At 29.6% G+C, this 14,222-nt stretch overlaps 2 protein-coding genes, 1 long non-coding RNA gene and 1 pseudogene across 5 annotated transcripts in view; 2 read left to right on the forward strand and 2 right to left on the reverse strand.

Moving 5' to 3' along the window:
* Positions 1-8,652, reverse strand: part of LOC149894478 (uncharacterized) — a 30,644-nt gene extending 21,992 nt beyond the window's left edge. For both annotated transcript variants that reach the window (XR_016452847.1, XM_090088559.1), the window contains exon 1: positions 8,561-8,652. The gene's annotated coding sequence lies outside the window, so the exon portion shown is untranslated. The remainder of the gene's footprint in view (positions 1-8,560) is intronic.
* On the forward strand, positions 1,692-2,790 carry LOC149894480 (uncharacterized). Its single transcript, XR_016452860.1, has 2 exons — positions 1,692-1,925; positions 2,087-2,790. It is a non-coding gene; the product is annotated as an uncharacterized LOC149894480 (long non-coding RNA).
* LOC149894481 (uncharacterized) lies at positions 2,763-8,186 on the reverse strand (annotated as a pseudogene). The gene is made up of 3 exons (XR_016452849.1): positions 6,663-8,186; positions 4,016-6,375; positions 2,763-3,154 (listed from the first exon to the last, which is right to left on the reverse strand). The product of XR_016452849.1 is annotated as an uncharacterized LOC149894481 (transcript).
* A 1,255-nt stretch (positions 8,653-9,907) lies between the features above and the next one.
* LOC149894482 (uncharacterized) lies at positions 9,908-12,492 on the forward strand. Its single transcript, XM_090078470.1, has 2 exons — positions 9,908-10,506; positions 10,624-12,492. Exons 1-2 carry the CDS (start codon positions 9,908-9,910, stop codon positions 12,074-12,076), a joined length of 2,052 nt encoding a protein of 683 aa, XP_089934596.1. The 3' UTR covers positions 12,077-12,492.
* The last annotated feature ends 1,730 nt before the right edge of the window (positions 12,493-14,222 follow it).

Raw genomic sequence — 14,222 nt, forward strand, 5'->3', positions numbered from 1 at the left:
CTTATGTAACAATACAATTGTTGCAAGAATAAAGAAAGGTGAAGAGTTTACTTCAGGGTGGCAAACAAAAAAGCCTTTTATAAACGAGAAAAATCGTGTTAAGAGATTAAAATGGTGTAGAGATTATTTAAGCTGGACTTCAGATCAATGGAAACGTGTCATATGGACAGATGAATCACCTTTTGTGCTACAATATGGTAATCGAGGAAGAATTTGGAAAAAAAAAGGTGAACCATATAATCCAGAGTGCACACGTGCCACAGTAAAGCATGACAAAAAAATCATGGTTTGGGGTGCATTTGCTGCTCATGGTGTGGGAAACTTGTACAGAGTTGAAGGAATTATGGATCAACATAAGTACCATTATATTTTAGTTAACCAATTAAAACCTAGTATAACACATCTATTTCCTGATGGAAACTATATATTTCAGCAAGACAATGACCCAAAGCATACAGCAAAAAAAAATAAAAGATATATACAAAAGGCTGGTATACCTACCTTTGAGTGGCCGGCACAATCACCTGATCTTAATCCAATTGAGAACCTGTGGTCTATATTAGATTCTAAACTAAAAGACAGAAAACCTTGTAATGAAGATGAATTATTTTTGTCACTTTTAAAAGGTTGGAACTCACTGGAAGTTAGCTTGTTAACAAAACTAGTTGAAAGCATGCCCCATAGATGCCAAGCGGTTATTGATGCAAAAGGTTATGCAACCAAGTATTAAAAATGAATATTATGCTTAAAACTGATTTAATTTCTATTTAGTTGTATCAAGGGAAAATGTAATTGCATAAAGCATTCTATGTTAAACAACATAGATGTAAAAAATTAGAAAACATACTCAATTTTACCATTCTTTTTTAAAAAAGTTGAATTTTCCTATTTTAGTTGATTTTTACTAATTCCGTTGTTTTGTTATAAGTCTAACTGTTTTATTGACTTTTTTTTGTTTTTAATGAAAAATATTGTGTAATAGAAGTAATTATTTGACATATTTTAAAAAAAGTTAAAAAATATTTCACAAAAATTTAATTTTTTTTGCTTTTTTTAAAAAAATCATGCTGTCCCATTTTTTATTGAGGACACTGTACATAAATATTATATTTATGTATATCTGGTGATTATTATATTTTGTGTAATGTAATATGTGTTATTATATATTGCTAAGAGTATAAATCGCTATCTTGTTATATTTAATATAAAAAGATATCGATTTATACTCTTAGCTTTCAATTTTAATCAAAAACTCATTTATAAAAATTAAATAAAAAAATACGAAATCTTATTTGCGACATTTCAAAATAATGCTAATTCTATTTAAATTTTTACATGAAGCATTCCAGTGTGACGATTGTGATTATTGTCATTCATAATTATCTAACAATAGCAAATATCAAAAGTACGCTGTTTTGCCTCCTGTGCGTTTATACGGTTCTGCCCCAGAGGACAGTTTTTAGAAAGAATGCAGTTTCATAGGTTGCTCATTAAGTTATGCCGATGTCAAAAACGGTTTTTACTCGATGAAATAATGCTGATAACAAATATGTTTAACACTAAAATCAAATATTGCTTAATCCTCAAAAAAAGATCTGGAAAAATATGATGTAAATATAATATTTTTATCAAAATAGACATTATTATGTACAACTTCCCAGAAACCCAGCAGGCGTTCTTTTTGACATAACGATGGCTCCGCGCAAAATCGGACTATCTGCAATCTCCGCCAAAAACAAAATTGGCATATCTGCAATCTCCGCGTAAAACAAAATTGGACTATCTGCATTTTCCGCCAGCTTTATATTTGAATCTGCATTCTCCGGGCGTTCAAAGTTTTTATTGCATGAAATTATGCGCCTTGTCAAAATGTGATTTCACTACAAATGGCAGATCTGATGATAAAAGTTGTTAATAAGAAGACAGTAATTACATTATTTTCCATCTATTCCTGAGATATAAATCTGTTTAAGTTTTAACACAAAGTTTCACTTGCCACATTTGATTTTGTTTAGAAGTAACTATTTTAAATAGTTATATGACATATGATATGTTAATGCAAATGAAAAATTTACAATATTTTTAGAACATCATTTTAGCAGCTAAAATAAGAACAGTCTGCATCTACTTTAATCTCAAGTCTGAACTTAGTAAGCGTATACACATCATGAATTGATCAAAGTGTAGCTGATCGCAAAACCAAATTTATGTATTCAAATTTAATTTGAAATTAAAATGCTGCTGGATTAAGAAAACGTTTTACAGTTTTACGAGGCTTATTCGAAACATTGTTTGGTGTTTTTCAAGTTTGTCTATTTTCAACAGAAAAAAAAAAGTAGTGTTACTGTGTTATCTATATTATATAGGTATACTATATAGCATAAAGCAGTCAGTCATGTTTTGGTTAAATGTGAAAATAACAAGTTGGTTTGTTTAGCTTACAAAATTAATTAATTCAAGTGTATTATTGCTATCGTCAAATAAAATATGTTAGATCTTAAAATATGTTAGGACTACAAAATTGTAGATGTTTTTAGATAAGTTGTGTTTGTATGTTAAATTATAATTTCTAAAGTTAAAAGTTACCTAAATGTGACTATAATTTAAATTCAAGTAATTAATATTGTCTATTACAAATGTGATGATTTATTATATTGGATATACTGTAAAAGTAATAAAAGCCTGATATTCAGATCAATGTGCAAGTTAAGGATATGTTTATTTAAAACAGCAGTTTTTTGTTATTTTGTAATTATTCTTTTATAGAAAAAATACAGCTATTTTTGATTGTATCAGTTATTACTATCATAGTAAAAAAATTACAACCCTTTTTTATATATCATTACATCCCAAAGTCTTGGATATGTAAAAATTATCAAATATAATTGGACCAAAATTGTTTGATCATCACTGCAGTTGAGGTGACATCTGATTAAACCAATGTTTAATGGTTTAGAGCTCAAACCCAACTGAACCTTAGGTTCAGTTTGAGTTTCATCCTAATTATTGATAAACCAAGTTTAAGAAAAGTTGGAAACCATAATGTTTAATACTCAGGCATGAGTTTTTAACTAGTTTGTGTTCAGTTAAGTGGCATCTCCAAAAAAGAATGGTTTTAAGTAGACAACAAAGAAAACTCCACATAGTTTGATTGCTTAATGAACAAAAATAGCTTAATAACAATAATTTTGTTAGTTACGATCAAGGTTACAATATATATATATATTTATATATATATATATGTGTGTGTGTGTGTGTGTGTGTGTGTGTGTGTGTGTGTGTGTGTGTGTGTGTGTGTGTGTGTGTGTGTGTGTGTGTGTGTGTATATACATGTATATGTAAATATATGTATACATATATATATATATTTATATATATATATATATATATATGTATATATAAATATATGTATATATATATATATATATATATATATATATATATATATATATATATATATATATATATATATACATACATACATATATTTATATATACACGTATAGTATATATATATACATACATATATCTATATATACACTAAATTATTGTGATATGTGTGTATATATATATATATATATATATATATATATATATATATATATAAATTAGCAAAAACACTTATCTAATTTTTTCTTTGACAGCTTGTTTTACCATCAGTAGGTTCATCAGGAAGTCTGATGAACCTAGTGATGGTGAAAGATAAGTTTATAAATATATAAGGTTAATATATAACATGTTAACTAATGATTAATTTGTTAACCTTCCTGATTACTTATTGATGGTGAAACAAGTTGTGGAAGAAAAAATTAGATAAGTGTTTTTACTAATTTATTACTGCTCTGCTCTTTAAGACCATTGAGCACTCTATTTATAGAATACACTAACATAGTTATATATATATATATATATATATATATATATATATATATATATATATATATATATATATATATACACAGGGTGTCTGCCAATATTATAAGTTGGATTTCCCTAGCTTTTCCCTAATATTTACCTATTTCTCGTTTAGAAAAATGCTCTTCAACTGCAAAAATATAAACAATAATACAACCCACATTAAATATATCAAGAGAAGTTCATAAAACTATCTGCCAAATAAACTTTTAGATTACGTGAACTATATACAACTTATTTAAGTTATATAAGTTTGATAAAGACTCATCTTTCCTGATTTTTTTAAAATTTAACCTAATTTCTCTGATAATCCCCTGATTTTTTTGAAGATATCCGAATTCCCTGGCATTTCCCTGATTTCGCAGACATCCTGTATATATTTATATGCAGAGCTTGTGTATAGAGACCACTTAGCAACATTGCAACATAACATAACAAGAATTTAATTTGATCTAAACTTATTAGTCACAACAACAAGGCTAAATAAAATTGACAAAGTATGTATGATGAATTTAGCAATTAGTATGTAACATAACAATGTTTTGTTACATATGCTATATTATTATTAATAATAACATAAGTTATTTTTAACATATTTATCTTAACTAAAACTACTTGATTACTCACAAACTTAATCAAGTTATGATCAAGGTTTTGTCGCTATTAATAAATGTTTAAATAATCGCTATTTAAAAAATTGTAGAATTTTATAAAAAACTTCAAATATTTAAAGAAACACCACCAAAAATTTATGCACCCGAAAAACGCAGATAGTCCAAAAATGTATCTGGCAAAAATGCAGATAGTCCAATTTTGTTTTACGCGGAGATTGCAGTTATGCCAATTTTGTTTTTGGCGGAGATTGCAGATATGCCAAATTTGTTTTCCGCGGAGATTGCAAATAGTCCGATTTTGCGCGGAGCCATCGATAATCGAAATGAAGGAAACTGATTTACCGACGCATGGTATGCTTTTTGCCATCTTAGGTAACATTTTTCAAAGGGAAATGTTGAAAAACGTTTATGCCTCCATATGCGGTTATGCCCCCACTTCCCTTATACAAACACTAACAATAAAATTAACAATTATTTTTAAATTATCTAGATTTGTACCAGCCCAGTGGGCACGGATATGTCGGTCTAACGTTTAGGCGACGTCGAGTGCGACATCGCATTAACGGTGGAAATGGAAAGTTGGATCGACGTTAATATTCGATGTTATCGCGATGTCATCGCGATGTAATCGCGATGTTTTACGTCGTTTTGACGTTGATTTAACATCGCAACTCAATGTTAATTTTCGACGTCATTCTCACGTTGGTGCGATGTTGAATTTACGTTGGCGACGTCGCTAACCTAAAACTAACATCGAACCGACGTGAGAATGACGTCGATGCCCACTGGGAGTTAGACCATGATTAGACACCCCAATTCTGCAAAATCGAAGTACTGTTGTTAGCCATCTACTGTGACAGACTGGTCCAATTTGCAGCATTGCTAACTTGATAGGCAGATCTCCAGTCTTTATTGCTTGACAAATTTGATAAGCATAACTTTGGTCAGTGCTTAAATCATTAACAATTTTCTGGCTGAGATGAATCAAAGGAGGACCTAAATTTATTTTAACAAAGTTGGTATTGATTTCAATCTCAGTTGCTGTGTCAAGCATTTTCCCAAGTGGTCGAGACCATTTATTATGAGAAAGCATTGGACCATCTAAATGTTCAATTAAATGTCTTAACCCTAATTTACCAGTATGTAGATCACAAACAATCCAAACTAATCTTCTATTTAATTTTTTTTCTATCAATTGCATGACTCCGCCTGCCCAACTAGTATTGACATTTGTGCCATCTCCACCAATAGCCATGAGATTTTGATTTTTACTGTTTAACCAGTTAACTATGTGATTTGCAATAACTTCAGCTTTTTTCTTATTATTGGTCATATCTGGAACAAAATGAAAAAGATAGTCACCACCAGGGTCTTTTACAACAGAGTAATTTTCTTCTTTAATGAGACTAGGAAAACTTCTTTTATTTACCTCTACAAACACTTTTGTAGCATCTACTCTCCCGTCAAAAAAAAGACATGACACAGGGTTTTTTTCTAGGTCTACCTCAAACTGATTGTCTAATTCTTTTGCCAATTTTTCCTAAGCCCTTTTTACCTTGTTATGATGTATAATAAGATAGCAATCACTCTTGCTTATAATCTTTGAATCTATCAGAGCTGCTGTAACTATTTCAGCTGTTTCACTTAAACTTGTTTGGTGTCTCATACTAGCCAGCACAATATTTTCAATACTCATAGTATTATAAATTGAACATGTTTGATTCAGAGAAGATTTACATTGAGTTTGATTATCAACTTGGATTGTTTTCTGACCACTGCCATCTTTAAGTGATGAAGAGCAGCTGTTTATACAATTTGTTTGAACATTTTCACTATACTCATAATCCTGAAAAATAAAATAAATTGTTTGTATTTTTAATCTGTATTTAAACTAAAGTGTATACAACTATGTGGCAATAAAAGAGATAAGGAGTGTATACAATATGTGGCAATAAAAGAGATAAGGATTCATTCTTCTGCATGCAATTAATTTGTTCTATTTGATTGAACATTTCATATATATATACATATATATATATATATATATATATACATATATATATATACATATATACATATATACATGTTTGAGTATGTGATGTAGTTGTTCAATCTTTCTACTTAAATAGTTACCTTTTCTTCTTTATTTGTTTTCATTGTTTCTTTTTTTTGGTTGTTTTATTTTAACTTTTTTGCATTCTTTCTTATCTGCACCATCAATTTTAGTCCTTTGAGAGTGGATGAACTGAAGCTCTAAAATCTGTATATTTTCATCTCTCTTACATTGACACTTTATATGAAATTTTACCATACATTCTGAATCACATTTGTACTCTGACACACTTGTCCAAAAATGAGAATAATTACTCTGAAAAATAACTAATCCGGAAAAACCCTTTGGTGGGAACAATATACACACCTTCCTGATATGAAAAATCCAAAAATTGAAATCTTTTATGACCGTCTGAAAAATAAAATTCAATTTGAAGTTTTTGGCATTGTCCAAAAAGTTTGCAAAACGGTACAATATGTATCCTTGGAATAAAAATCATAAAAATAAGTCAGAAATTGTATTAAAAACATTTTGTTATTATAACGAAGCCCTAGTGAGTAATATTTAATTCTTAACAAGTTTTTGTAATTCTAGGAAAAAGCAGTTTTTGTCAAGTCGTCAGGTTAGAATTATTTTGTTCTATGTCCAATTTTAAACGTTGGGAGAAAATGAATAAATCAAAAACTTTCTTTCAACGTTAATAGAAAAAAATCAAAAACTTTCTTTCAACGTTTTAAATGGGAGATAGAACAAAATAATTCTAACCTGACGAAGTGTTAAATTCTGCATGACAACTTTTTTTTAACTTCAAAGCAAAAAAGCCAAATTCTGTTAAAAAACATAATGACTGTAGGAAAACAGTTTGTTTCCTATGTTTGAACAAATGTACTCGAGAATTGAAAAGTTTTTTGATAGAACAAATCAAGAAATCATTTTTATTCACACTTGACTTTTCTGACTCACGAGTTCAAAGTGGAATATGCAATATCTGCAGGGTTCTTTCAGGGTTTTTTTAGAATCAACAATTTTTGCAATACAATTAACGATTTTCCTTCATTCCAATGCTTAATTATTAGCTTACGAATTTCTACAGTGGTCTTAACCCGTTTCGAGCTCATTTTACTTTTTTTTAACCAAAAAATTCATTTAAAACAATTGAAAATAATCTTAAAGTGTTTATAGTTTACTTTATTTTCAAAAATGTATGAAAAATGGTGGACATAACGGTTTGGAGTTAAATAAATATTAGTGTACGCCAAGTGTACGATAACTTTTGTCATCATCTTTAATGTACTTTTTTCAAATTTTGAGCCTAATTTTAATGTTATTTCAATATAAATTCCAAAAAATTCATAAATTAACAAAATAAATACTATTAAAAAAAAAAATTATAAATAATTTTCATTAAATATAGCAGAAAAATTGTGTCTATATTGAAATTTTTTTTTTTTCTTAGCGTACGATAACTTTTGTCACACAGTGTACATGCAAACATACATACATACATACATACATACATACATACATACATACATACATACATACATACATACATACATACATACATACATACATACATACATACATACATACATACATACATACATACATACATACATACATACATACATACATACATACATACATACATACATACATACATACATACATACATACATACATACATACATACATACATACATACATACATACATACATACATACATACATACATACATACATACATACATACATACATACATACATACATACATACATATATATATATATATATATATATAAAGTTTATTAAAAATCATATATATATTGTATATATGATTTTATATATAAAATGACATGTTATCATGTCATTGTATTTATGAAATATATATTCTAATGGTTTGCATAACTTAATTTTAATTTCAATTAATAATTTTAGAGCCAAAAGTTGGTGCGTATGGAAAGAACCTAAACTCACCTTGCTAAAAGTTTTTCCAAGAAGATATCAATTCTTCTTTTCAAGATATAGGTTATTGTCTCATTAAATTTATTTAATCTAAAATAACATTGTGTTATTTTTAAAAAAAGATACAATTATAATATTAAGTGTAATATTCAACTGATAGTGATACAAAGTGTTGACAAAGCTTTTTTAATCTTTGTGTTTTTAGTTCAATTTGTATAAAGAAATTACTTAAAAACAATTTACCACACAATGAAGTTAAGAAAAATAGAAATAAACTACAGAAATTAGATAAAGTTGATAAGTTTCCAATGTCTAGAGGCAGTATGATATTTTATATTTTAAAGTAAATTTTTATTTAAATTTATTTTTTTTTGTAGAAATATAAAATTCAGATAAGATTTAAAAGTTTTAAAAACTGAAAAATTTCTTTCTATGCAAATACTAAAATTATTTTGTAAAACCTAATAAAATTTGTAGAGTTTCAAAAGAAAGTGTTGTATCTACTTACCAATGAATTATGCACAACGAAAGTGTTGTATCTTATACAATGAATTATGCACAACGAGCCATATATAGTCATTGAACTACATATTCATTGTGCACAATTAATTACACAATGACGCAACTACACTAAACTTAACTAAAAATAGTCTAACTGTAGACAGAGTATATTTTATACGCTTAATATACATTGATAGTCCAATTAGACACAATTGAGTCTATTGAAAATTGATTTAACGTTGATAAATCAACGTTGAAAAAAACTGTCATTCTAAACGTTGTTTCAATGTAAACTCAACGTTCTTATAACGTATTTTGCGTCGATTGAACGTTGATTTAACGTTTTAACCGAACGTTGATTTAACGTTGATAAATCAACGTTGAAAAAAACTTTCATTCTAAACGTTGCATAAACGTAAATTCAACGTTATTTCAACGCTGTTTGCCGACTGGGAATTGTTATGTATTTCTAAGCTCTAAAGGGCCGCAAAATATTTTTTAGTTATCAGGTTTTTCATAAAAACCTGATAACTTCATAAAACCCACACTTGTCCAAAATTGGAAATAACTACTCCGAAGCTTCCCGAAAAAACCCTTTGGAGCGGAGTATCTACATATGTTCCTGATTAGAAAAATGAAAAAAATGAAATCCTTCATGACCGTCCGAGCGAGAAATTTCAGTTTAAAAAATAAGATTTTTGCCAAAAAAAATTTTAATTTTTTTTTTTCAAAATTTGATGAAAAAATCAGTTCTTAAGTATTAGCGGCACATCCCTAATAAAATATTGAACCAAATTTCGGGAAAAGGCATTTTAATGACATATTCATGTTTTCATTCGTGGAATGCACAACTCAAAAATGCCAAACTCAGCAAAAAATCATGAAGACTGTCGGAAGTCAGTTTGTCTCCTCTGTATGAAAAAATGTTCTAGGGAGCTAACAAGTTTTCTTAAAGATCAAGTCAAGAGTCTGATTTCTCAGGATGTTGACTTTTGTAACACACGAGTCCCACTTGGAATGTGTGATTCTTGCAGACTGCTTCTGAGGAGAAAGAAAAATGGTGAGAATGTCTCTGTCCCTCCCATTTTTGATTTCTCATCTGTCATCCCTAGGCCTGAGACAAGAAGACAGCAGTGTGATTGCATCATTTGCAAAATTGGACACCTGAAAGCATTGCAAAAGCACCCATTTGAAATGCCACAACAGCCTTTACCATCCCAAGACCAAAGAAGATGTTCTGATTGCCTCTCCTTAATTGGAAGAGGAGTACCTCATCAATGCAATCAGTTCACATTCAGGCATAACATAAAGATGTTGGCATCAAAAGATTCCAAAGTCAGTGAACAGATTGCTTCAGCAGTCATTTCATCTAAAGAGGCTTCTCCTCATGGAACCCTAAGAATAGCACAAAGTGGTGGTGGGCGACCTTTGCCAATTACTCCAGGTAACAGTAACTTGCAAATCTTTTATCTGATAGTAATTAAAACTTTGTCATTGTCTTTGTCTTTTACAAAAGAAAAAACCTTTAACAAATAAAATTTGCAGTTCAAATCTAAACTTTACTTTCCATAAAGAAAACTTGGTTGTTTATGTGAAAAATTTGCTCCTACTCATAGCAATGTTTTTAATACAGGTGTAGCAAGCGCAAAAAGACTCTTTGGTGATGAAGTAGTTCTAAAAGCCCAAGACCTTGCAAACATTCAGACAAACACAGGGCTGTCTAATGCAAGCGTCAAAAAATTGGCCTCAACATTGAACCATGTTGCACAAGCCAGAGTTGTTGAACCTCAATTCCGGGCAAAATTCCATCAAATAGGTACACAACTATCTGAACATTTCACTCACACAAACATAACTGTGACACATGAAAAGTCTCAGACAAAGAAACAAATTGTGGTTCACTGCAAGAATCTCTCTGAACTTCTCAATGATGTCTTGCTCAAAAGACAAGTGTATAAAGAGCACATAGTCAAGCTTGGAATTGACGGTGGTGGTGGTTTCCTCAAGGTTAGCCTTGGGATTCAAGAAGATGAATTGATTTCTCAAGTTCAAGCTCCACCAGACAAGAAGACACTTACATCTTTTGCAGCAAAAGACAGTGGTGTGAAATCTCAACTTCTTGTTGCTGTAGCAGAGGATGTACCAGAAAACTATGAGAATTTGAGAACAATACTATCTCTCATCTTCTCTGAGCGAGTTGACTTTCTTCTTTCAAGTGACCTGAAGGTGGCAAACCTTGTGTGTGGGCTTCAGTCACATGCCAGCTCACACCCTTGCACATGGTGTGACATTGACCACAATAGATTATCACAGAATGGTAACTTTCGAACCTTTGGATCCATCAGAAGATCTTATGCCTCATTTAAAGCAGCTGGTTTAGACATGAAAAAGGCTAAACAATTTCAGAATGTGGTGCATGAGCCCCTCTTGGATTTTTCTGACAATGCACTTGTTCTTGACATCATACCACCAATGGAGCTACATCTCCTTCTCGGTGTAGTGAACCATCTGTTCAAGGCACTAAAGGACTCCTGGCCTGAGGCTGAAGAATGGCCTAAAGCTCTTCATATCAAAGAACAGCCTTTTCACGGAGGGCAGTTTGCTGGGAATGAATGCCGCAAACTCCTCAAAAATGTTGACCTTCTTCAAAGACAAGCAGAGAATTGTTCAGCTTTTCATGTTTTTCCATTCATCGACACTTTGAGAAAGTTTGATGCAGTTGTGAATGCCTGCTTTGGAAATCATCTGGATTCAAACTACTCAAAGAAAATTGACCAATTTCAACTGGCTTTCCTCTCCTTGCCAAAAGTAAGTGTGAGTCCAAAAGTCCACACTGTCTTCTTTCATGTCAAGGATTTCATTGATCGTCACAAAAAGTCTCTTGGACCATTCAGCGAACAGACAACAGAAGCCCTTCATCACAGTTTCCGAACCCACTGGGAGAGATACAAAAGGCCTCTGGGTCATCCAGACTATCCAGAAAAGTTGCTGAGTTGCATAGTAGATTTCAACAGCAAGCGTCTTTAATGCAAAGTTATCAAGAAAACATCGTCTCTTTGTTTCAGTTTATTTATGTTTTAGTTTTTCAAAAAAGCTTGACTAACTAACATTAAAGCTGCCCCCAACTCAATTTTTTAAAGAGTACATTGTTTTCTCACATTGTTTTCTCACATTATTTCTTTGTTATGTGTTCATAGAATAAAAAGAATAAAAGCAATCTACAGTGGACAATTGTTAAATCATTTTAAAAAAAATCAAAATTAAACTTGCTAAACAATCATTTTACTTTTGATTTTGAAGTTTTTTAAACATTTTAGTGACTTACCCATGCATCAGGGATCTGTTATGTAGTGTAGATCAATGTTTAGTGAATAAAAAATGTGTTTTCTTTTGATTGCAAAAAAATATTTTTTGTCGCAATTTCTTACATTTTAAAACTAAAATTTCTCACTCGGACGGTCATGAAGGATTTCATTTTTTTCATTTTTCTAATCAGGAACATATGTAGATACTTCGCTCCAAAGGGTTTTTTCGGGAAGCTTCGGAGTAATTATTTCCCATTTTGGACAAGTGTGAACCATATTGTATCTCTCCGAAAAAAGACAGCTAAAAAAACCTATGACAATTAATTCTATATGTATGACAAACATATCCTGAAAATTTCTGCTTAATTAATCATTTTAAACTGGAGATATCAAGTTTAATTAACCAAGATGCAACTGGAGATATCAAATCTTTTTCTCAAAATTGAGAAAAACCAAGACATTATTTTGTGATTTTAGAAAATATAAAGATTACATTAGAAATAAATTGATTGTTAATGTGATTAATTTACTTCTAATGTCATTTTTGTATTTTCTAGAAAATACAAAAATGATATTAGAAGTAAATTAATCACATTAATTAATCACATTAACAATAAATTTATAAGATAATGAAATTTCTTTATCTTATCTAAAAAGTCTTATATGATTTTGTTATTGATGATATCATTTAGTTATGTGAAACTTTTGCCAAGAGTCGTGAAACTTTTTGCCAAGAGTTACTTTTGTTTTTTTTTTGAACCAGAAAAAGTTTGTTGTGACAACAATGTTAAGAAAATGTGATTTTAAAGTATTACCAAAAATAATGTAAATTTAACTATATTTATATGGAACCAGTCTCTTTATAAGTGTTATCATTTTAATTCCATAATTAGGTAAAATGAAGTCTCAGTTTTTTGTTGCTAGAGCGTTTTAAAGATAAATAATTTTACTTGTAGGTAAAAAAAAACTTTTTCTTTATAACGAATTCAGATTGATGAACACTAATGAAGTGATCAGTAGAAAGAAGCAAAAAATCTGCATTAAAAAAATTAGTAGATTTTTTTTATATTTTGGTCAAAAATCTGTATTTTTTTTTCACAGGACTTACCACCTAAACTAAACACCTCAATATAAACATTAGATAGTGTTTCTGTAGCTGGGTTCTATGAATTAAATTCAAACTTTAAATGGAAAACTAAAATCGGATTCACATTAGATAAAGTGCATCATCACAAAATAAATCAGACAAAAAACAAATTTAAATATCTTTATGGTTTCCAAAAATTAACTTATTTTTACTATTTAGATTTGTATTTATAAAGAAATAAATTCCTGGAACAGAACAGAAACTTTAGCATTACAAACAAAAAGTCGTCCCGTTTGATGCGTTTTTTTATTGAGATTTTGATCTTAAATTTTAAAGGAATTCTAAAATGTTGCTCAAATTAAAAAACCCCAAAAATTCAGAGATTAAAGTTTTGATGCTGGAAAATTTACCTTTTAATAAAAAAAAAAAAAACCGATAACTACTATACCAATAAATATTCAACCAATAAAATGAAATTTTTTTACCAATATTCATTGGTATTTACTAAATTGTAAATTGCCAAAAATATCAAAAAAATTGATGAAAAATTTACAAATAAATAGTTAAATTTTTTAATTTTATTAAAATACTTTATCTGTTTTCACTGATTCTTTTTATGTTGGTGATGCCCCCTTCCCCTTCCTCCCTCTTTCAACACCATCTACCTTAGCTGTTGAAGGAAGTAATTAAACAAAAAATGGACATCACACTTTTAGAATGCTGGACCCACCCCATATTAGTATGACTCAATATCTTCGTATCTTATTTTTTATCAAAGTTA

This window comes from Hydra viridissima, unplaced genomic scaffold (assembly GCF_058129835.1).
Source record: "Hydra viridissima isolate aposymbiotic clone 2 unplaced genomic scaffold, HvirCarnegie_v1 scaffold_1, whole genome shotgun sequence".
Taxonomy (NCBI): domain Eukaryota; kingdom Metazoa; phylum Cnidaria; class Hydrozoa; order Anthoathecata; family Hydridae; genus Hydra; species Hydra viridissima.